A 25,818-nucleotide genomic window follows, 5' to 3' on the forward strand; every position below is an offset into this window, starting at 1 on the left:
TGCAAGATCAGGCCATTCATGTTCAGTCGGACAATATAACGGTAGTGTCCTATAGAAACCGACAGAGCGGAACGAAGAGTAGAGCGGCAATGTCAGAGGTAACAAGAATCCTCGTCTGGGCAGAAAAGCACTCGGTGGCACGGTCGGCAATCTTCATTTTGGGAGTGGACAACTGGGAAGCGGATTTCCTCAGCAGACACGATCTCCATCCAGGAGAATGGGGCCTCCACCCGGAGGTATTCGCAGAGGTGACAAGCCGTTGGGGCGTACCTCAGGTGGACATGATGGCCTCTCACCTCAACAAGAAGCTTCGCAGGTACTGTTCCAGGTCGAGAGACTCACAGGCAGTGGCGGTGGACGCCATGGTAACTCCGTGGGTGTTCCAATCAGTATATGTGTTCCCTCCACTTCCATTCATCCCAAGGATTCTCAAGCTAATAAAAAGAACAAGAGTTCAGGCGATCCTCTTGCTCTGGACTGGCCAAGGAGGGCTTGGTATGCAGATCTTCTGGAATTACTCCTGGAGGATCAGAGGCCTCTTCCTCTTCGCGAGGACCTTCATCAACAGGGGCCGTTCGCTTATCAAGGCTTAACGTGGTTACTTTTGACGGCATGGAGGTTGAACGCCAGATCTTAGATCGGAAGGGCATTCCGAAGAAGGTCATTCCTACCTTACTTCAGGCTAAGCATTGAGTTACGTCTAAACATTACCATCGAATTTGGAAAAAATATGTGTCTTGGTGTGAATCCAAGAAGTTTCCAATGGTGGAGTTTCAACTGGGACGGTTTTTCCTCTTTCTGCTGGCGGGTGTGGATGTGAGCTTACGCTTGGGCTCCATAAAAGTCCAGATTTCGGCCTTGTCCATTTTCTTCCAGAAACAATTGGCTGCCCTCCCTGATGTTCAGACATTCTTGAAAGGGGTTCTGCACATCCAACCACCCTTTGTGCCTCCTACGGCACCTTGGGATCTTAATGTGGTGCTGCAGTTCCTGCAATCGGATTGGTTCGAACCTTTGCAGGAGGTGGACGTTAAGTTTCTTTCTTGGAAGGCGGTCACATTGTTGGCATTGTCATGCAAGAGCCCCTATTTGATTTTCCATGAAGATAGGGCTGAGCTCAGAACGCGTCAGCAGTTTCTAACAAAGGTTGTGTCTGCTTTTCATATCAACCAACCAATTGTTATGCCAGTGGCTACTGACTCCTCAATTACCCCAAAGTCCTTGGATGTGGTGAGGGCTTTGAAGATTTATGTGAAAAGGACCTCTCAGCACAGGAAGTCGGACGCTTCGTTCGTCCTTTATGATCCCAACAAGGTTGGGTGTCCTGCTTCTAAGCAGACAATTTCACGTTGGATCAGGTTTACTATCCAGCATGCTTATTCTACGGCAGGCTTGCCGTGTCCAAAATCTGTTAAGGCCCACTCTACTCGTAAAGTGGGTTCTTCCTAGGCGGCTGCCTGGGGTGTCTCGGCTTTACAGCTTTGCCGAGCAGCTACTTGGTCTGGGCCGAACACGTTTACTAAGTTCTACAAGTTCGATACTTTGGCCTCTGAGGACCTAAAGTTTGGTCAATCAGTTCTGCAGGAACCTCAGCACTCTCCCTCTCGTACTGGGAGCTTTGGTACATCCCCATGGTACTAAATGGAACCCCAACATCCTCTAGGATGTAAGAAAATAGAATTTTAATTACCTACCGGTAAATCCTTTTCTCGTAGTCCATAGAGGATGCTGGGCGCCCGCCGAGTGCTTCCTATTCCTGCATTGTTACTTGGTTCAGTATTGTAGTTTCAGCCGTTGCTGAATTGTTCCAGGTTGGTTAGCTTGGCTTTCCTTTTTTGTTATGTGTGAGCTGGTGTGAATCTCACCACTATCTGTGTATTTCCTTCTCCCGAAGTATGTCCGTCTCCTTGGGCACAGTTTCTAGACTGTCTGGTAGGAGGGGCATAGAGGGAGGAGCCAGCACACACTATTAAACGCTTAAAGTGCCAGTGACTCACAAAGGACCTGTCTATACCCCATGGTACTAAATGGACCCCAGCATCCTCTACGGACTACGAGAAAAGGTTTTACTCAATTTCAAAGCACTGAACAAGTACTTTTAGGTGTCTCAGGTTTCATATGGAAACTTTACGTTCCATTATTTCTGCCATAGAGCAGGATGATTTAGGGCATTCCAGAATATTTAGGATGCCTATCCACATGTTCCTATAGCACTGTTCCATCAGCGCTATGTTAGGTTGCTATCCTTCAGCCTCTATATCAGGCCCTGCCATTTGGGCTGACCACAGCTCCCAGAGTATTAACCAAAATTATAGTAGTGATGGCATCTTGTCTTTGTTTAAAGTCAGGAAGTCAATAACTTGATGGTTATTGGACATCCTATCCTGGACAATTGGTTGTGAGTTCCCTCCTGGATACAGGAGTGGTGGTGCCGGTACCTCTGTCCCAGAGAGGCAGAGGATACTACTCGACACTGTTTCTAGTTCCGTAACCCAGCGGGTCTTTCCGGCTTATACTCAACCTCAAATCATTGAACAAGTTTGTGAGGGTGTCCAAGTTCCGTATGGAAACGATGCGCTCAGTTGTACTGGCCATGGAACCTGGAGACTATATGTTATCCCTGGATATACAGGCTGCATACCTGCATATACCTATTGCCATGTCGCATCAGCAATATCTGCGGTTTGCTATTGGCAAATGGTACCGCTTACCTCATTGGATCAGGTCTCATATGATCACTTTGACTCCGGAGGTTCGTCTGTCACTGACCTGGTAGCTTCAGGACCAGCAATTAAGCAGGGGCCGTCCCTTCTGGATCCCCGACTGGGTCCTGCTGACAACGGATGCCAGTCTGAGGGGGTGGGGCGCAGTGTTGGAGCAACACTCTCTTTTCAGAGTCGTTGGACCAAGGAGGAATCACTCCTCCCGATAAACATTCTTGAGTTGCGGGCAGTGTTTAGTGCGTTGTCTCTCGCCCTACTCCTGGTACAGAACAAGCCTGTTCAAGTACGGTCAGACAACGCCACCATGGTGGCATACATCAACCATCAAGGCGGCACTCGAAGCCGCATTGCAATGTTGGAAGTGTCAAAAATCCTTCAATGGGCGGAATGCTATCTGCCAGCAATATTGACAGTGTTCATTCCAGGTGTCCTGTAGGACCGCTATGCTGTAAATGGCGCCTATCTTTGTGTGTCCTTCCTATTGTAAGCTTGCGAGCAGGGCCTTCCTACCTCTGTCTGTTATTACCCATTTTGTCTAATCACTGTTTCCCATTGTAAAGCGCAACGGGAGGTAAATATGTCCCAGCTTTCTGACCTGGAGAAGTGATAAAGCCGTGATAAGTGCAAGGTGATAAAGCACCAGCCAATCAGTTATATTTAGGTTATATTTATTTAAAAAAAATTCTTGACGGTGAGTTTGATGGATGGATGGATTATTTTGCTGGTTTTATATTATGGAATTATGAGCACATTTTGTTAAAAAAACAACAACAAAAAAAACAATTCATTGAGTTTGGAATAGATACTACTTCAATTTATATACTGCTGGATTTTAGGATGATAGGTGTATCTTCCCATGAGGCTTGCTTCTTGTGGACCTATTAATTTACTACTACAAATGATTTAACATAATACAAAGGGGAGATGGTAATGAAAAAACTTAATGCTGAAAGAATAAGGAAATGCAGAAACATGTACGTGTTAGGAGGAGCAGAATAAAAATTTCATTATAAAATTTTGCTGAGGGAAATAGATTTCCTTGGGGCAGTGTAGATCATTAAATATGGCACTAGAGCGACTTTACTCATGTTGAGGCTTCCTGAATGGATGAAGCTTTAACTAATGCTACTGAAGCCAGACCAGAATCACAACTTGCTATGGAGTACAACTGCAAGAAGGACCTCTGCAGAAATAGACTTATGAGAATAGTCTCTTAAAGCTGAAGACGTTGTATGTAAGGCAAACATACTACAAAGGGTAGTTTCACTGTAAGAAACATGTACTGACTGACCAAGCCACTAAGCTTTATAATATAAGCTCTCACGAGCAGGGCTCTCTTCCCTCATGTGCTTATCCTTTCTTACTTTAATAATCTTCAACTGCATCAAATCCATCAGTCTTCTGCCACCTGATACTTATTCCAGTGTTATCTGCTGATGTAGCTATGTTTATTTACCCTGTACTTGTCCTATACTGTCATCAACTGTAAGTTGCTGTTTTCCTGTTTGATTATTTATGTACTCTGTAATTGGGCGCTGCGGAACCCTTGTGGCGCCATATAAATAAAGGATAATAATAATAAGCAGAGCACCATGATTAACTTAAGAGCAATGTTGTGGAACACTCTACTTGAGTGTGTGTTTGTTACAACTATCTGAGCTTACTCTACAACAACTGAAGCATTAGTACTTTCATATTATACATTTTTGTTTGGAGTATGATGGTGGTGGTGGTCCAATGTTTAAAAAGCCAAATATTTACTGTAAATTTTTTATTTTTTTTTATTAATTGTTTGGAATAAGTATTAAATATGTTCTTTAGCTATTTCAATCATTTAAAAAAAAAAGCAAAGCCGTTTTTTGAAAAACATTACTCAATTAAGTGGTTAAGAAGCTTGTATATGGTCATAGAACTCTGAAATTACTTTTAATATGCTTATTTTGCTGTAATTAACTCATGAGTATTAATGAATGACAAAGAATGAAGAAGTATAAAAATAAAACTGACAGACCTGCACCTCAGAAAAAATTGAGACCACTTATTTCTTGTTTTTTTTTTTTCTTTCGCAAATAAGTACTTATGGACAAAAATCTGATTGGAATTTCTCAGTGCATAAGTAAATTCTTGTCTTTTTGTCTATATTTGTGCACTTAACCTTTATGATTATTTTTTATTTATTGCAGAGGAAACTTTATATGGATGGTTTTAGAAGTCTGAAAGAAGGAGAACCAGTAGAGTTTACCTTTAAGAAATCTTCCAAAGGCCTTGAGTCATTACGGGTAACGGGCCCAGGTGGGAATCCCTGCATGGGAAGTGAAAGAAGACCCAAGGGAAAAATAGTTCCAAAAAGAAAACCAAAAGGAGATAGGCAAGTTATTTATTTCCTTTTAATCACTTTGTGGAAACACAGTGATGCAGGTCTAAATCATAGGAAGGGTATTGGTTTGCTCTCAAAAGCTGAATTCAGATGACTGTTTACAAAGCTGTTTCCCCATTCAGAAAAACATTCCAAACTTCCTGTAGTGACAATAAGAAACTTTAATTGTAACGCAAGAAATGCTTAACTGTTACTATGCGCTTGTGTGATCCAAGCCTAATAGTTAAAAAAACATTTCTGTATGTAGACTAGAGTGCACTATGTTTTTCTGGCTAAACACTAGTCTTTTACAGCACTTGCCTACGACTGCGTGACATGTTAGTGACAAAAGGTTAATCAAAACAAATCCACCTGGCCTGACTAAAATGATCCCCCAAAAGTGTGTGTTTGCCAATACTGTCACCACTAAGGGGGTATTCAATTAGTGCCATTTTCTATGGCAGGGTCCACAGGTTATCCACAGGATAACAATGGGATATGATGGAGCGACAGCGGATTGGCACCAAACGATCACAAGCTTTCAGGCCTCCCAGGATGCAACGGGCCCGTCCATATATCCCCGCCCACTGGCTCAGGCAAATCAGTTTTTTTGTTTGGTGCGGCAGGAGCCGGACCATGGTCACAGGGCTGCTGTGTTTGGCAGCCCTAAGCTTTCTTATTTTATTTTTATAGTCTTACTACATTGTTTTTGAGTGATCTTTCCTAACAGCGTTTTACACGCATATCGGAAAGAGTCGCTCCAACAACTCTCCGCCGGGTCGCAACAACGCTTACCCACGGTACAAGTGCTGTCTCGACGGGCGTCTGTGTCTGATATACTAGCAGGTCCAGCAGACGTTACCAGGCTGTGGCCGGAGCATGGGGAGAAGGTAAGGCATCGGTTCCGCTTGGAAGGGGAATACGGACACAGCCGCACTGTTTTGGGAGGAGACTACTAAACAGTAGCTGGCGCGCCGCCACCACGTGTGCTCCAACGCTAGGCCGTAGGGATCATAAGGCGCCAGGATTAGTTTGAGGCTGCGATCCCTAGGGTTGATGTCAGCGGTGGGGAGTCAGACGCTCTCCTGGTCACCCCTCCCCCCAGTTCATGACCAGTTTGCCTCACTTCCGTCTCGGTCGCAATATAGGCTGCTGCATCTGTGTACACTAAGGTTACCGCTAGGAGACCAGGTCGCAGACTGGTGCGTCTGCATGCACTAGCGTTCACTGAGCGTCTGTGTCCACTAAAAAGTTCCCGGAACGGCATTGTACGCTAGTAGCGTCTGTATCCACTCAGCGTTCGCTAACGTATTAATCGATCCTGGAAGTGGGGCGAGTCTCCCTGTATCCTACTCTACGGAGTACGGGTTATACAGCACTAAAATTCTATCTACTTTTTTTAGTATGTATAGTTAACTTTAGTGCCTATTGCATATGAGTCTGTGTACATTACTGTGGTTTTCTTCGCATTGCGTCTGAATACGTTAGATAACTGTATAGGCGAGTTCAGCAAATGTACTCCTACATACTTTGAAATGTATTCGTAGTTGATAATATGCTCATATGACTAATAAATAACATGTGACTGCTAGTGTGATTGCTGACTTTATATATGTTTGTCAGTGGTTTCTTCTGAGCCTCAATGCTGGTGCTTGGGTTTGGGTCAGATTGATATCACTTTAATAGAGTAAAGTGATTACAGTCACAGATTGTGTAGTATACTGTGTAAAGCTGATTATTTATCATGTCTTAAGAGGTGACGAGGTTACATTAACAGTAACACCAACACTCATAACATGTTTATCCTTCAAGGTGGGATTATCAACTCAGCATCTGGCACATGATGGGATATGTGCAAATTGTTTTGCGTTTCAGCAGATTGCAAGGCAGATCCCTGTTCAACGACAAATAGATCCGCTATGTTTGCATAAACCTTATCCAGTATAGCTGACAGATTGGTCCCTACAGCTTCAAGCTCAGGAATAGGGTACAGTATTAACCCATACATGCAGCTCCCGTCTTATGGGTATAGCCCCAACAGCTTCTACAGATCAACAAGCTGATAAACCAAGGGTAAATATATCATCAAATTCTCAGGCTACACAGGATGATACATCAGATGAGGATAGCTCCATATACTCTACTTCACCGTATGAAGAACAGGTAGAAGGTTTCAGCTCAGAGGATATAGCTGAGTTAATTGGAGCAATGAAGGCTATTCTGTCTCTAGAGGATTCAGCAGAGCCATAATAAAATCTAAGGCACCTGTGTTTAAACGTCCCAAAACATTTAGGGTTGAGTTTCCAGGGTCAGAGGAGCTAAGAAATTATGGAGGAAGCTTGGGCTACACCCAATAGGAAATATAGAATTCCAAAAAAATGGGATTCCTATTACCCTTTTCCAACTGGGGACTGTTTAAAAAGAGAAGTGCCTCCTAAGGTAGATACGCACGTCATTCGGTTAGTGCGAAAATCTATCTTGCCTTTACCATCAACATCATTAAATGATGTCACAGACAGAAGAGTGGATGGTTTTTTTAAATACATTTTCTCTGTCAGGGGCAGTCATAAGACCAGCTATGGCCTCAGCCTGGATGGCAAAGGAGGTAGCTGAATGGGCTGACGAACTGGAAAACGGGCTTTCAGCACCTACTAGGGAGCAGGAATCCCATATAGCTCATAAGAAACAGGCTGCGCTATTCTTAGAAGAAGCAGCAATGGATATGGGTACGATTGCTTCCAAAGCGTCAGCCTTAACGGTAGCTGCTCGCAGAGCAATTTGGCTACGTACATGGAAAGCTGATTCAGAATCCAAGAAGGTTCTGGAATCTTTGCCTTTTGTTGGGAACATTCACTTTGGTAAGGAATTGACAGATATTCTGGAGTCAGAAGCAGAATCCAGGAAGGTCAGGTTTCCTGCCAGTTATAACCCTAGGCCTAGGGGTTCGAGGTTTCGGCCATTTCGGTGGCAAGGTAAAACAAAAGGCAAAAATTATTCTAAGCAGACCCAGTACATTAAGTCTGGTAAAGCAAAGAAGCAATGGGCCACCAGAGGGCCAGCTTCCAAACCAGAACAGAAATCATCAGCCTGATGGTGCGGGCTTCCACCTGGGGGACCCCAAGGTAGGGGGCCGACTTCTTCAGTTTGGACACATATGGCATCAGTCGATAACAGATGCTTGGGTGCAAGAAGTGGTATCTCTGGGTTATGTTTTCCCTTTCAAGAAACAGCCTCCTCAAAGTTTTTTTTTTTTTTTGCACCAGCCCGTCTCGTATAGAGGCGAAGGCCAGAGCCCTGCAAGAAGCAGTTCAGAAATTGCTTCAGTCCTGGGTAATTATTCCAGTACCCCCGGCACAATGGGGGCAGGGTTTTTACTCCAACCTATATTTGGTTCAGAAGCCAAATGGGTCATTCCGGCCAATTCTCAATCTCAAAATGTTAAACAAATTAATTTTGGGTCCCAAGGTTCCACATGCAGACGTTACGCTCCATAGTTTTGGCCATGGAACCGGGGGATTACATGGTATCTCTGGATTTACAGGATGCTTACCTGCATGTGCCTATAGCATTGTCCCATCAATACTACCTCAGGTTCGCCATCCTCCAGCAACATTTTCAGTTCCAGGCCTTATCCTTTGAGGTAACCACAGCCCCCAGAGTATTTACCAAGATTATGGTGGTTATGGCAGTTTATCTCCGCAAGCAGGGGATAAGGATTTTTCCGTACCTCGACGATCTTTTAATCCTGGCAGAATGCCAGGAATTGCTCTTGAGCCACCTCCAACAGACAATAACTTGTCTACAGAAACACGGATGGCTCATAAATTGGGCAAAGTCGTCTCTGATTCCGTCACAATGGATGATTCACTTGGGGCTCTATTGGATTCAAGTCTGCAGAAAATATTTTTACAACGGGAAAAGATATCCAAGGTGCAATTAATGACTCAGGAATTGTTACCTTCAGACCATATCAATTCACGCAGCAATGCGAGTGATGGGGTTGATTGTGTCAACATTCGACATGGTGGAATATGCACAATTCCACTCAAGACCTCTGCAGCATCTGATTCTGACCAGATGGAATGGAATACAACAGACAATAAAGAAACAAATGATGGTACTTCCAGTAAAGGTAAAAAGGTCATTAGCCTGGTGGCTACAGACATTCCATCTAGACAAGGGAAGACCCTTTTATATATCAGATTGGGAGATCCTGACAACAGATGCCAGTCTACAGGGCTGCGGAGCAGTGTCCGGAAGATTATGGTTCCAGGCACAATGGACCACAGAAGAAAGTTGCCTGCCAATAAACCTGTTTGAACTCCAGGCCATATTCATGGCACTGATTCAGGCAAAGGACATTCTGCAAGGAAAACCAGTCCAGATCCGTTTGGACAATTCAACGGCAGTAGCGTACCTCAACCATCAGAGAGGAACTTGCAGCCAAAAAGCAATGAAGGAGATAAGTCGTATACTAAAGTGGGCAGAACTCCATCTTACAGCATTGTCCGCAGTGTTCATTCCAGGAGTCCTAAACTGGGAAGCGGACTTTCTCAGTCAACACACCATTCGAGCAAGCGAATTAGCTTTACACCCGGACGTTTTTCAGACTCTAGTTAACAAGTGGGGTTTGCCAGAGATAGATCTCATGGCATCCCGTCTGAACAACAATGTTCCGGCATACGGGTCAAGAACAAAGGACCCCGGAGCGATCCTTGTGGACGCACTGTCAGTGAAATGGGACTTTCATCTGGCATATCTGTTTCCTCCAATCTCCCTGCTACCCAGGGTGGTGAGGAAAATAAAGCAATCAAAGGGTGCCGTGATTCTAATTGCTCCGGCTTGGCCCAGAAGGCATTGGTTCATAGATCTGCAGAGGATGTCGATGGATGCGCCAATTCTGCTCCCTCAAGGTCCAGATCTACAAATGCAGGGTCCTTGTTATCACAGGCATCTGGATCGGCTGTCTTTGACGGCGTGGCTGTTGAAATCTCTATCCTGAAGTCGAGGTTTTTCACAACAGGTAATTCAAACTATGCTAAGAGCAAGGAAACCCTCCTCAGCTCGCATTTATCACCGAATTTGGCAAGCCTATATTCATTGGTGCAGTGAAAGAAGTATGGATCCAAAGTCTTTCAGAGTATCCAGAATCTTAGGTTTCCTTCAGGCAGGAATGGATAAGGGTTTGAAGGTAGCATCCTTGAGAGTTCAAGTATCAGCATTGACTGTATGGTTCCAAAAGAAAATTGCCACTTTACGGGATGTGCTACTTTTTTCCAGGGAATGCTGCGCATTCAACCACCCTTTGTTCCTCCTGCAGTACCTTGGGATTTAAGTCTGGTCCTCAAAGCCCTTCAGGGTGCTCCGTTTGAACCACTTAATAAAGTGGATCTTAAATGGTTGACAGCTAAATTACTCTTTCTACTGACTAAGGTGGTCTCTAAGTTTCACCTTAACGAAGAAATTGTAGTTCCGGCTTTTCAGGTGTCCGGACTTTCTGCGGGAGGAGCGTCACTGGACGTTGTCCGTGCATTAAGAATCTACGTGGATCGTACCAGTGCCATCAGAAAGACAGATTCTCTCTTCATTCTCTACGGATTTCACAAGAGGGGATGGCCTGCTACTAAACAGACGCTAGCAAGATGGCTTTGAATGACTATTTCAGAAGCATATTCTCGAGCTGATCTCCTTGTTCCGGCTAATGTCTCTGCTCACTCTACACGTAAGGTAGGTCCTTCATGGGCAGCACAACATGGTGCTTCAGCAGAACAGATATGTAAGGCAGCCACATGGTCTTCCATTAACACATTCATTAGACATTATGCCTTGGATACTTTTGCCTCTCATGACGCTGAATTCGGGTGTAAGGTTCCTGTCTAATCAGGAGCATCCCAATGTTTATCCTGTGGATAACCTGTGGACCCTGCTGTTGAAATATACGTTATGGTAAGAACTTACCGTTGATAACGGTATTTCTCCTATTTCTACAGGGATCCCACCATGACACACCTGATTTGAGAATCTTTATACTCAGTAATTCCAGACCCACCCACATAACCTTCAGTGCTTCCCTATCTAATTACATCCTCTGTAGAGTATTCATAACATCACATATCTTGTCTTTCTTTAGTCTCACACCCTCCTGACACTTGGATAACTTTGTGGGGTATCATCATACAACCCATTAAGAACCTAGCAATCTGGTGGACCATTATGCAATAGGTAGCATCTATCCTTGTGTATCTATGCCTATTTCCCTATAGATTGTAAGCTTGCGAGCAGGGCCTTCCTACCTCTATGTCTGTCTGTTTTTACCCAGTTTTGTTCTATTACTGTTGTTCTAATTGTAAAGCGCAACGGAATATGCTGCGCTATATAAGAAACTGTTAATAATAATAATAATAATAAAGTAACCTCTTTTCTCTTGCGTGGAAGGGTGTGCATGTGTGTTCTTCTCGCCTGAATAGGGTTCTACATAATGCTCCTGCCTAAATGCTTTGGAATACAACTGATTTGCCTGAGCCAGTGGGCGGGGATATATGGACAAGCCCGTTGCATCCTGGGAGACCTGAAAGCTTGTGATCGTTTGGTGCCAATCCGCTGTCGCTCCATCATATCCCATTGTTATCCTGTGGAACCCTATGGACATAGGAGAAATACCGTTATCAACGGTAAGATCTTACCATAACGTATATTTTTCGACCAGTTGAAAAACTGCACTTTTCACCTGTTTTTAGGTCTAATGTAAATTCAGTGCTCTTGCCGTTTTTTCGACTGGTCAAAAAACCTGGCATGAGTGAAAACTATGTGGATCGCAGATACACATTTTGTGGAATTTGCAGGTGTTCGCTTTTGTTTTTGGTCCGTTTTAGCCCATGTTGATTTGACACACACAAGAAAAATATAGGCATGGGCGAAAATGAATCAAAAAAACGGCCCAAAACCCGCTATTGAAGACACATAGGTCGAATAAGTGCTGATTTTTCGACTGTCTGAAAATTTGTCACTAATTGAATATCCCCCTAAGACAGAGAAGGGAACCTTAGGCCCTCTAGCTGTTGCTGAGCTACACATACCAGCATGCCCTGCAACATTTATGCAATTTGGTCATGCTATAACTGTTGCAGGGTATGCTGGGATGTGTAGTTTAACAGCTGGAGGGCCAAAGGTTCCCCATCCCTGCCCTTACTCTTGATACAAGAGTTGATGATTCTTTAGGTAGTTTTCAAGTCCCTTCTGCGTGATCTTTAATGCAAGCTCATTTTATGATGTAATCCTAGTTTAAACCAAACAATCCCCTGCATTTCAGTGTTTTTAGTAATTAAGCTATCTAACATGCAAGTTCCTTGTGACCATTAAAAACAGAGCATTATTAAATGGAATTTATTCTGACAATTGGGCACAAAGACCATGGTAAAAAAAAGACCGTAATAAATTGCGGCTGGGTTGCTTAAAAACAAAGATAATAACACCCACTTTTGTGTAATTCTGGTGCCGTGGAAAGTCGGACAGACTTTAAATTACTTGATTCCTTTAGTCTGACCGACTACAAAGTTTTTCGTACTTTTTAAAACAAAGAAGTTTTAAAAAGGAGTTGATCGCAGCAGCAGATTTGTTAGCAGTTGGGCAAAACCATGTGCACTGCAGGGTGGGGGGGGCAAATATAACATGTGCAGAGAGAGTTAGATTTGCGTGGGGTGTGTTCAAACTGAAATCTAAATTGCAGTGTAAAAATAAAGCAGCCAGTATTTACCCTGCACAGAAACAAAATAACCCACCCAAATCTAACTCTCTCTGCAAATGTTATATCTGCCCCCCCCCCCCCCCCCCCCTGCAGTGCACATGGTTTTGCCCAACTGCTAACAAATTTGCTGCTGCGATCAGATCTGAATTACCCCCAAAGTCCTTTCTTAGCCCCCTCCTTGATAGATCACTGATCTAATGCTATACATTTGCTTGATTCTTTTTACAAGAAAAAAAATAGCATGTTTTCATGCATCTACTTAAATTTGAATAATGTTCATACACAGATTGAGTTTCCCTTATCTGAAATGCTTGGGAACAAGAGTTTTGGCTCTCTGACTTTTTCATATTCTGAAATATTTGCATACCATAATGAACTATCTTTGAGATTGGACACAAGTCTAAAAACAAAATGCATTTTATGTTTCATATGCACCATTTACATGTACATTACTTTTTATGTAACATCTTTAATAGTTTGTGCATGGAAGTTTGTGTACATTTGAACTATTCGAAAGGAAGAATCAAAATCTTTGTCAAGCGCAAAAATTTTGGATATTGTATTTTCAGATATGGGAGACTCGCCCTATACATCTGTATTTATCACTACTGCCATTTCATCTTGAATTTCATCTCGACACATCAAACAATTATATAGAATGTGTGTGTAAAATACTTATTTTTATGTTTTTTAGCCAGGTATGATCCAATGTATAGGGTGTGCACCTTCCCTCTACATACAGACACAAGCGGTACTCCACGGACTTGTGAAACACGTATTAGTATTTGTTTCTGCAGCTGGGTACACTGGTATTCCACAGAGAATAACATCAAGGTGTAGAGTTGGATCTTGATCCGAGGCACCAACAGGCTACAGCTTTGATTGTTCCCAGGATGCACTGCACTGCCTCCTCTATAGCCCTGCCTCCAGGCACTAGAGCTCAGTTTGTAAGTTGGTGCCTGCAGTGCAGGCAACTAACAGGTGGGGCTGCGCTAGGCGGCCCTAATAAGAGCTTTTTAAGAAGAACGACTTCAAGGGCCGCAGTACAGGCACTAGATGCTGTGTGTGTCATGCTGACATTCTGTGCTGCAGCTCCATCACCTCCCCCAGCGGCGTTGCATACTCCTGCGCACTGGTTGCCGAGTACTTGCAGCGGAGGCGCTCCGGTCATCAGGCACACATCACCGCTGCTGCTCTCCTGGATCGCGTGGCCGCACTCCAGGGAAATCGCGATCCGGTCGCAGCCCCAGTAGACAGACCGCGCTGCTGTTGTGGACACTGTGGCTGTGCAGGTACCCCATTATATCCACCAGGGCAGGGAGCACAGGTCAGAGTTAATAAAATCCGTTTATTATAGGCTCCATAGTACCAGGTGGTGAAGTCCAGCAGAGGGGATAAGCCTCAGACCTGTAGCCCCTCCCCCAGCTCCAGGCGCCATCTACAGCAGGTGTTCCCGCCCTGGAGCTGCATCTCTCTCGCGCTCTCTCTCTCTGTCAGCGTTTGGGCACCATTTCACAGAGCTGTGCTGATCCTGGGACTGCTGGGCACTGTCTCCTCTGTAAAGCCGCTTACTGGTAAGCATGCAGGGGAGACGGGGACACCGCTGAACAGCAATAGATGGGAGTTTGGAAACTCTTCCAACAGCGGTGAGCTTAAATTTAAGTGGCATTGGACTGCTACAGTACATCTTTTAACAGTTAAAAGCTACTTGCTGGTGACATTAATGATACACTAGGATTCTGGACTTGCTCAGTATTTATTGGCTAAATAGCCTAATCTGGACCCTTTAACACCAGCAACTGAGTTGTTTATTTCCACGAGAGATGTCCATTTGATATGGTTTTTAATTTTTTAATTGATATATCTTATTATTATTAAATTGTGCACTGTCATTCTATTTTTTATTGTCTAAATAAATTAGATAATTATGAATATTTAGCGCTCCCTGTGTACACATGTTTGTATGCATTATTGTAATTTCTTCGGTTTGAATAATTGCAGATTATTCATTGGGAGCAGCATTGTAGATCTTCCTTATCCAGGTTATTTAAAGTTGGTAATAAGTGCGCGTGATTGCCTCTTTCTAAGTAAAATTAGTGTGAGTTTTATAAAGAAAAGGTTGCAGTTGCACAATTCAAACACTACCAATTATTAATTATAATCGTTGCAATAAAATTTAGAATTTTGAGCACCCTGGGTTTGTACCCCCCAAAATGTTAGGGACTTGTCCCACTAATGAGGTCACCTGGACGCTGTGGGCTGGCCGTTACTTATGGCCATAACTATGTGAAGAACCTCGCTCAAAATGCTAAATTTTATTGCAATTTTTATTAATAAATTGGTAGTGTTTGAATTGTGCACCTGCAACCTTTTCTTTGTATGCAGTTCTACTGAAAGGTCTCTGCGGGGTCGCACCTCATTACCGGTGTGCACCCCAGGACGCCTCCTCTGTAAAGCCGCCTGTCTCATCAGCGCTGTGTATTTACAGGACACTTAAGTATTCTACATGTCGTTTAGATAGATAGTTAAGAACAAGTGTACTGCTATATGAATATTTAGTACAAGCATTCTGTGATATACATCAAGTGTTTACTGTGAATTGTTATATCTGTATACATATATTTCTATATGTAGTATTACTAGTCCAGTGCATTTTTATTTTTTATATGTAATAATTTCTGCATTGTACCTCTGACTGTGTGTGCCTATAGCTGCTGTGTGGATTCTATTCTGTGTATCAAACATTTTGCCATCACTATATTCTGTGCCCTGGGGGTCTAAGTGCGTCAGGGTCTCATATACCATATAGTGTTCCACAGGATATACTGTTTTGTATTTTTCACTGTGTGTTTCAGTCACCTCATACCACTTATCTTCTTTTTGTGCTCTGCAATTGCGGTCACATATCTTAGGGGGTTTCTCTGACGTCCTAGTGGATGCTGGGTACTCCGTAAGGACCATGGGGAATAGACGGGCTCCGCAGGAGACTGGGCACTCTTTAAAGAAAGATTAGGTACTACATCTGGTGTGCACTGGCTCCTCCCTCTATGCCCCTCCTCCAGACCTCAGTTAGAATCTGTGCCCGGCCTGAGCTGGATGCACTTAGTGGGCTCTCCTGAGTTCACTATAAAGAAAGTATTTGTTAGGTTTTTTATTTTCAGTGAGATCTGCTGGCAACAGACTCAATGCTACGTGGGACTTAGGGGAGAGAAGCAAACCTACCTGCTTGCAGCTAGCTTCTGCTTCTAAGGCTACTGGACACCATTAGCTCCAGAGGGATCGAACACAGGGCCCGACCTCGATCGTCCGTTCCCGGAGCCGCGCCGCCGTCCCCCTTGCAGAGCCAGAAGACGGAAGAAACCGGAGAAAATCGGCGGCTGAAGACTCCGGTCTTCAATAAGGTAGCGCACAGCACTGCAGCTGTGCGCCATTGCTCCCACAGCACACCACACGCTCCGGTCACTGGTGGGTGCAGGGCGCTGGGGGGGGAGGGGGCGCCCTGGGCTGCAATTAGTATACCTTAATGGCAAACTGCACATAATACAGTTCTAAACTGTATATGTGCCTAATCCCCCGCCATAATTTTCATTAAAACGGGAGAAGCCCGCCGCTGAAGGGGCGGGGCTATCTTCCTCAGCACAGCCAGCGCCATTTTTTCTTCACAGCTCCGCTGGAAAGACGCTCCCCAGGCTCTCCCCTGCAGTATACACTACAGAAAGGGTAAAAAAGAGAGGGGGGGCATATAAATTTAGGCACAAATTGTGATATAAGCAGCTATAGGGGGAAAATTCACTTTGTGTATAGTGTATATCCCTCTGTTATATACCGCTCTGGTGTGTGCTGGCATACTCTCTCTCTGTCTCCCCAAAGGACTTTGTGGGGTCCTGTCCTCAGTCAGAACATTACCTGTGTGTGTGTGCGGTGTGTCGGTACGGCTGTGTCGACATGTTTGATGAGGACGCTTACGTGGAGGTGGAGCAGGTGCCGATAAGTGTGATGTCGTCCCCTGCGGGGCCGACACCTGAGTGGATGGATATGTGGAAGGTATTAACCGACAGTGTCAACTCCTTTCATAAAAGGTTCGATGACGCAGCGTTGGGACAGCCGGCATCTCAGCCCGCGCCTGCCCAGGCATCTCAGAGGCCATCAGGGGCTCAAAAACGCCCGCTACCTCAGATGGCAGACACAGATGTCGACACAGAGTCTGACTCCAGTGTCGACGAGGATGAGACAAATGTACAATCCACTAGGGCCATCCGTTGCATGATTACGGCAATGAAAAATGTGTTGCACATTCCTGACGTTAACCCGGTTACCACAAAAAAAGGGTATTATGTTTGGGGAGAAAAAGCAGTCAGTGACTTTTCCCCCATCTGATGAGTTAAATGAATTGTGTGAAGAAGCGTGGGGTTCCCCAGATAAGAAACTAGTAATTTCTAAGCGGTTACTAATGGCATACCCTTTCCCGCCAACGGATAGGTTACGCTGGGAGACATCCCCTAAGGTGGACAAGGCGCTCACACGCTTATCAAAAAAGGTGGCACTGCCTTCTCAGGTTACGGCCGCCTTAAAGGAGCCTGCAGATAGAAAGCAGGAGGCTATCCTGAAGTCTGTGTATACACACTCAGGTACTATACTGAGACCTGCTATTGCTTCAGCATGGATATGTAGTGCTGCAGCAGCATGGTCTGATACCCTGTCTGATAACATTGATTCCCTTGACAGGGACACTATATTGCTAACCATAGAGCATATTAAAGACGTAGTCTTATATATGAGAGATGCACAGAGGGACATTTGCCGGCTGGCATCTAGAATTAATGCAATGTCCATTTCTGCCAGAAGAGTATTATGGACTCGGCAGTGGACAGGTGATGCTGATTCTAAAAGGCACATGGAAATTTTGCCTTATAAGGGTGAGGAATTGTTTGGGGACGGTCTCTCGGACCTCGTATCCACAGCAACAGCTGGGAAGTCGACTTTTTTACCTCAGGTTCCCTCACAGCCTAAGAAAGCACCGTATTATCAAGTACAGTCCTTTCGGCCTCAGAAAGGCAAGCGGGTTAGAGGCGCATCCTTTCTGCCCAGAGGCAGGGGTAGAGGGAAAAAGCTGCACCATACAGCCAGTTCCCAGGAACAAAAATCCTCCCCTGCTTCCACTAAGTCCACCGCATAACGCTGGGGCTCCACATGTGGAGCCAGGTGCGGTGGGGGCCCATCTCCGGAACTTCAGCGACCGGTGGGTTCGCTCACAGGTGGATCTCTGGGTTCTACAAGTGGTATCTCAGGGATACAAGCTGGAGTTCGAGACGTCTCCCCCTCGCCGTTACCTCAAATCAGCCTTGCCATCTACTCCCCAGGACAGGGAGGTAGTACTGGCGGCAATTCACAAGCTGTACCTCCAGCAGGTGATAATCAAAGTTCCCCTCCTTCAACAGGGACGGGGTTACTATTCCACAATGTTTGTGGTACCGAAACCAGACGGTTCGGTGAGACCCATTCTAAATTTGAAATCCTTGAACACTTACATAAGGAAGTTCAAGTTCAAAATGGAATCGCTCAGGGCGGTTATTGCAAGCCTGGAAGAGGGGGATTATATGGTATCACTGGACATCAAGGATGCTTACCTACATGTCCCCATTTACCCACCTCACCAGGTGTACCTCCGTTTTGTGGTACAGGACTGCCATTACCAATTCCAGACGTTGCCGTTTGGTCTGTCCACGGCACCGAGGGTATTTACCAAAGTAATGGCCGAAATGATGATACTCCTTCGAAAGAAGGGAGTTATAATTATCCCGTACTTGGACGATCTCCTTATAAAGGCGAGGTCCATGGAGCAGTTGTTGGTCGGAGTAGCACTATCTCAGGAAGTGCTACAACAGCACGGCTGGATTCTGAATATCCCAAAGTCGCAGCTGGTTCCTACGACGCGTCTGCTGTTCCTGGGTATGATTCTGGACACAGAACAGAAGAAGGTGTTTCTCCCGGAGGAGAAGGCCAAGGAGTTGTCATCTCTGGTCAGAGACCTCCTGAAACCAAAACAGGTGTCCGTGCATCACTGCACGCGAGTCCTGGGAAGAATGGTAGCTTCTTACGAAGCAATTCCCTTCGGCAGGTTCCATGCAAGGATCTTTCAGTGGGATCTGTTAGACAAGTGGTCCGGATCGCATCTTCAGATGCATCGGCTGATCATCCTGTCCCCGAGGGCCAGGGTGTCTCTGCTGTGGTGGCTGCAGAGTGCTCATCTTCTCGAGGGCCGCAGATTCGGCATACAGGACTGGGTCCTGGTGACCACGGATGCAAGCCTCCGAGGTTGGGGGGCAGTCACCCAGGGAAGAAACTTCCAAGGACAATGGTCAAGTCAGGAGGCTTCCCTACACATAAATATTCTGGAACTAAGGGCCATTTACAATGCCCTAAGTCGGGCAAAACCCCTGCTTCAAAACCAGCCGGTGCTGATTCAGTCGGACAACATCACGGCGGACGCCCATGTAAACCGACAGGGCGGCACAAGAAGCAGGATGGCGATGGCAGAAGCCACAAGGATTCTCCGATGGGCGGAAAATCACGTGATCGCACTGTCAGCAGTGTTCATTCCGGGAGTGGACAACTGGGAAGCAGACTTCCTCAGCAGGCACGACCTCCACCCGGGAGAGTGGGGACTTCATCCAGAAGTCTTCCAGCTGATTGTAAATCGTTGGGAAAGGCCACAGGTGGACATGATGGCGTCCCGCCTCAACAAAAAGCTAAAAAGATATTGCGCCAGGTCAAGGGACCCTCAGGCAATAGCTGTGGACGCTCTAGTGACACCGTGGGTGTACCAGTCGGTTTATGTGTTCCCTCCTCTTCCTCTCATACCAAAGGTACTGAGGATAATAAGAAAGAGAGGAGTAAGAACTATACTCATTGTTCCGGATTGGCCACGAAGAACTTGGTACCCGGAACTACAAGAAATGATCTCAGAGGACCCTTGGCCTCTGCCGCTGCGACAGGACCTGCTACAGCAGGGGCCCTGTCTGTTCCAAGACTTACCGCGGCTGCGTTTGACGGCATGGCGGTTGAACGCCGGATCCTGATGGAAAAGGGCATTCCGGTTGAAGTCATTCCTACGCTGATAAAAGCTAGGAAGGATGTGACCTTGAGTTTGCTCATTCGGTGCTGCAGAGTCATCCGCACTCTCCCGCCCGTTTGGGAGCTTTGGTATAATCCCCATGGTCCTTACGGAGTACCCAGCATCCACTAGGACGTCAGAGAAAATAAGATTTTACTCACCGGTAAATCTATTTCTCGTAGTCCGTAGTGGATGCTGGGAGCCCGTCCCAAGTGCGGACTTCTGCAATACTTGTATATAGTTATTGCTTAACTATAGGGTTTTTGTTCTGAGCCATCTGTTTGATGAGGCTCAGTTGTTGTTCATACTGTTAACTGGGTATAGTTATCACGAGTTGTACGGTGTGATTGGTGTGGCTGGTATGAGTCTTACCCTGGATTCCAAATCCTTTCCTAGTAATGTCAGCTCTTCCGGGCACAGTTTCCCTAACTGAGGTCTGGAGGAGGGGCATAGAGGGAGGAGCCAGTGCACACCAGATGTAGTACCTAATCTTTCTTTAAAGAGTGCCCAGTCTCCTGCGGAGCCCGTCTATTCCCCATGGTCCTTACGGAGTACCCAGCATCCACTACGGACTACGAGAAATAGATTTACCGGTGAGTAAAATCTTATTTTTTGTCAGGTATTGTGTTGGTCTGGCTATGTTGTACTGATAAACCTAAAGCTACATTCCCAATAATGTCTGCTACACAGGGCGGGAAATCCGCAGACGCTCCTGCATCATGCAGTGCTGGTGCCATGGATTTACCTGAGGAAATTTATTTCTGCTGAGGGTTCAGGTACTGGGTGTTCTCCACCCCCTAGTCAGCCCGCAGCACCTGTGGCAGATCCACCTTGGGCTGCATTTTCAAATATGCTGATTATGCTTGTAACAAAACTTGTGCCCTCTGTGATACCTCCTGTGCCATTACAGCCACATATTGTCCCTGTAGTTAATCCACCATGGGCGGATACTCTTTCAACCCAGTTACAGCAATTAATTTGGTCCTTGGCTAAACAAAAACCTATTCCTCGCTCTACTAGGACCAAAGGGTCATCTAATCGGGCCATTTCTTCCTCACAATCCACTAATATTTCGGATGGGGAATATACTGATGCTGATACCGCTGCTTCTAATGAAGATTCTACAACACAGGTTGATGTTCCTGACCTAGTGGAGGCGATCAAGCTGATTCTTCAGATTGATGATAAGATTGACCCTCCTGATACGTCTAAGAAACCTGATAAGTTCAAACGTCAGAAGGTTACTAAATTAGTTGTCAAAGTCAAAAATATTACATACACACAACATACAAACTCCAAACAGAGTGGCCTCTGTTCGTGTGCGTTACCGTAGTGCGTGCGCATACAGGCAGCGTGCACAGGTTCGCGCGCCTTGCATATTATCGCACGGTGAGAGTATATACGGTAGCATACGCATTCGCACAGAGAAGCCACAAAGACCTATTCAACTCATATTCATACAACACATAGATTACACATAGACAAAACATGCTTAGCACCAGACTTGTATTATATTGTATTTTTATAATAGAGTGTAAAACCAGATATATATGTATTATTGGGATGGAACAAGTTAATTATATCATTCTTAGTGTCAAAATGATCAGGAGAATGTGTGGATTAATTTGATAGCTATGGGTAAATTGTAGCACATTGCAACGATTAGTTATGATAAAATGTATGAATATAAAGTCACATTCTATGAGAACAAAGGACATTCCTCAGAAAGCATGTGTGCTGAGAACCAGTGGTTAACCCCTATAACTGTATCTTGAAACTAGACATTGCTTGCATATGAACTGACCAATAACACAATGAATGAGAAACCTTCCTCTCCTGGGCCAATGGAAGGAGACCAAAACCTGTTAACTCCCACTGTTTGATACAGATGGGTCCACGTTTATCTTGACCTTTAATAGGATTAACTGAGACTGGCCACTCGGACTTAATCCCCTGCTGTATTGTTCTCTGTATTGTGTTGTATTGCATCTGAGAACAATAGATGAAGGGTTTATGCTACTACATCATGTTGTGCCTAGGCGCAGAAAACTAGTCAAGATAACCGTGGACCCATCTGTATATGTAGTTTCTAGGACTTAGAGGGTTAGTTGCTGTTGCTTGCTGAGAGGAAGACATGGAGGAAATGTTCTATGGGAAAGGCTGATGCATGCTGGCTGTAACTGATTCTTATATAACTGTAACACTGTAACCCTATCTTATATTTATATGTTATACTGAATGATATACTGTACATGTTATTTTTTATGCATAACTTTTAATATCAAATACATATATATCTGAGCGTTGGACCTCAGTATACAGTGTGTGTACCTGCTTTCTCTTAAGGGACATAGTGCTGCAACGTTCAGCGCACTATTATCGTATTTGGTATTAAGATGCACCTTGCGTTCACAGTATATATTAACGCTGGCATTGAAATGTTTATTTAAAATAATATGGAATTTCATATAGTCTTACAACATTCTGACCATTTAATTGATATAAATCAGGAATCCTGGTCTTCTCCAGGAAAGACATTTTCCCTGTCTAAAAGATGCTAGCTCGTTATTCTATCTCTTCGGAGTTGAGTAACAAGTGGGAAACCCCGCCACCAGTGGACTCACATGTAGCCTGTCTTGTGCTGTCATCTACTCTGCCTGTCACCTGTTTGACGGAACCGACGGATAAGCGTGTGGAGGGTTGCTTGAAGTCTATTTACACTCTTACAGGTGCTGTACATAGACCCACTATGGCAGCCTCTTGGGCTGCAAAAGGCATTGAAGCATGGGTTCAAGCAATTGAGGAAGAGCTACCTATGAATTTTTCTGACACTGCCAGACAATGGGGTAAATTTACTAAGATTCGTAATTTCCGAAAAAAGGTCAAAGTTCAATCACGAATGACATCGACAGTGTAAAACTGCAACTTTTTGAATTGATTACGATGGATTTACTAAGCTGTCGTATTCGGGTTTTTCTTTTCTTCCGATGTCGATGTCATTCGTTTTTTTTTACCTATTTTTACGGCAGTGATTAGCAAAACACTGCCGTTTTTTTTTTTACAATCAATCTCGGCCGGATCTGTGTGATCCGTGCTGGGGTTCTTATTTTTTTTTTTTTTAATTAAACACTGTAAAATAATTAAAAAAAATGCGTGGGGTCCCCCCTCCTAAGCATAACCAGCCTCGGGCTCTTTGAGCCGATCCTGGTTGCAGAAATATGGGGAAAAAAATGACAGGGGTTCCCCCATATTTAAGCAACCAGCATCGGGCTCTGCGCCTGGTCCTGGTCCCAAAAATACGGGGGACAAAAAGAGTAGGGGTCCCCCGTATTTTTAAAACCAGCACCGGGCTCCACTAGCTGGACAGATAATGCCACAGCCGGGGGTCACTTTTATATAGTGCCCTGCGGCCGTGGCATCAAAAATCCAACTAGTCACCCCTGGCCGGGGTACCCTGGGGGAGTGGGGACCCCTTCAATCAAGGGGTCCCCCCCCCAGCCACCCAAGGGCCAGGGGTGAAGCCCGAGGCTGTCCCCCCCCATCCAATGGGCTGCGGATGGGAGGGCTGATAGCCTTTGTTGTAAAATAAAAGTTATTGTTTTTAGTAGCAGTACTACAAGTCCCAGCAAGCCTCCCCCGCATGCTGGTACTTGGAGAACCACAAGTACCAGCATGCGGCGGAAAAACGGGCCCGCTGGTACCTGTAGTACTACTACTAAAAAAATACCCAAAAAAAGACAAGACACACACACCGTGAAAGTATAATTTTATTACATACATACACACATACATACATACTTACCTATGGCCCCACGCAGGTCGGTCCTCTTGTCCAGTAGAATCCAAGGGTACCTGTTGAATAAATTATACTCACGAGATCCAGGGGTCCAGGCTCCTCGGCAAATCCAGGGTTAATCCACGTACTTGTTAAAAATAAAAAAACGGTATCCCGACCACGAACTGAAAGGGGACCCATGTTTGCACATGGGTCACCTTCCCACGAATGCCAGAAACCCACTTTGACTTCTGTCTAAGTGGGTTTCTTCAGCCAATCAGGGAGTGCCACGTTGTAGCACTCTCCTGATCAGCTGTGTGCTCTTGTCCTCACTGACAGGCAGCACACGGCAGTGTTACAATGTAGCGCCTATGCGCTACATTGTAACCAATGCTGGGAACTTTCTGCCCTGCGGTTGACCTAAAGTGACGTCACCGCTGAGCAGAAAGTTCCCAGCATTGGTTACAATGTAGCGCCTAGGCGCTACATTGTAACACTGCCGTGTGCTGCCTGTCAGTGAGGACAAGAGCACACAGCTGATCAGGAGAGTTCTACAACGTGGCACTCCCTGATTGGCTGAAGAAACCCACTTAGACAGAAGTCAAAGTGGGTTTCTGGCATTCGTGGGAAGGTGACCCATGTGCAAACATGGGTCCCCTTTCAGTTCGTGGTCGGGATACCGTTTTTTTATTTTTAACAAGTACGTGGATTAACCCTGGATTTGCCGAGGAGCCTGGACCCCTGGATCTCGTGAGTATAATTTATTCAACAGGTACCCTTGGATTCTACTGGACAAGAGGACCGACCTGCGTGGGGCCATAGGTAAGTATGTATGTATGTGTGTATGTATGTAATAAAATTATACTTTCACGGTGTGTGTGTCTTGTCTTTTTTTGGGTATTTTTTTAGTGGTAGTACTACAGGTACCAGCGGGCCCATTTTTCCGCCGCATGCTGGTACTTGTGGTTCTCCAAGTACCAGCATGCGGGGGAGGCTTGCTGGGACTTGTAGTACTGCTACTAAAAACGATATCTTTTATTTTACAACAAAGGCTATCAGCCCTCCCATCCGCAGCCCATTGGATGGGGGGGGACAGCCTCGGGCTTCACCCCTGGCCCTTTGGTGGCTGGGGGGGGGGGGACCCCTTGATTGAAGGGGTCCCCACTCCCCCAGGGTACCCCGGCCAGGGGTGACTAGTTGGATTTTTGATGCCACGGCCGCAGGGCGCTGTATAAAAGTGACCCCCGGCTGTGGCATTATCTGTCCAGCTAGTGGAGCCCGGTGCTGGTTTTAAAAATACGGGGGACCCCTACTCTTTTTGTCCCCCGTATTTTTGGGACCAGGACCAGGCGCAGAGCCCGATGCTGGTTGCTTAAATATGGGGGAACCCCTGTCATTTTTTTTCCCATATTTCTGCAACCAGGATCGGCTCAAAGAGCCCGAGGCTGGTTATGCTTAGGAGGGGGGACCCCACGCAATTTTTTTAGCAAAAATAAGCACTTTCACACCCCTTCCCACTGATATACATGCACGGATCTCATGGATCCCTGCATGCATCTCAAATCACGGATAAAAAAAGCAGGTCTGTTTTTTTTTAGGACTTTTTTACGAGTTGTAATTTTTCACGGCAGTGTTTTGTGTTTTTTTGCTTTGCACTTCTTAGTAAATGACCGAGATTCATACTTAAACAGCCGCGTTTTGACCGATGGTGTATTCATTCGTAATTTTTTACCTAAACTAGCAAAAAATTACGAATGCCCTCATCACTGCCGTGATTAGTGTTTAGTAAATGACCGAGATTTACCGAGATGACACTTTGATGAAAAAACGGCATCTCGGTCAAAATCGGGAGCTTAGTAAATATACCCCAATATCTGTCCTATATTACCACAGCCTCCCACTATATTTAGGAGGCGGCCTCTGATACAGGCGTTATGGCGGCCAAGGCATCTACTAGGTCTAAGACGACCTTGGAGGTACTCCCTTTTAAGGGAGATATACTATTTGGAGATGATCTGAACAAGATTGTGAGAGACTGCGTTTCTCCCAAGTACTAATCCTTCGGTTCCGAAGGATAAAAGTATTATTTTCTCCGGCTGGGTCCAC

The 25,818-nt window shown here is 45.2% G+C and overlaps 1 protein-coding gene across 2 annotated transcripts in view; it reads left to right on the forward strand.

Annotated features, from left to right (window-relative positions):
• Positions 1–25,818, forward strand: part of LOC134911518 (protein lin-28 homolog B-like) — a 354,771-nt gene that overhangs the window by 256,414 nt on the left and 72,539 nt on the right. For both annotated transcript variants that reach the window (XM_063919682.1, XM_063919683.1), the window contains one exon: positions 4,907–5,091. In XM_063919682.1, coding sequence (XP_063775752.1) covers positions 4,907–5,091 — 185 coding nt within the window. The remainder of the gene's footprint in view (positions 1–4,906; positions 5,092–25,818) is intronic.

Source organism: Pseudophryne corroboree, chromosome 4, assembly GCF_028390025.1.
Source record: "Pseudophryne corroboree isolate aPseCor3 chromosome 4, aPseCor3.hap2, whole genome shotgun sequence".
Lineage (NCBI taxonomy): Eukaryota > Metazoa > Chordata > Amphibia > Anura > Myobatrachidae > Pseudophryne > Pseudophryne corroboree.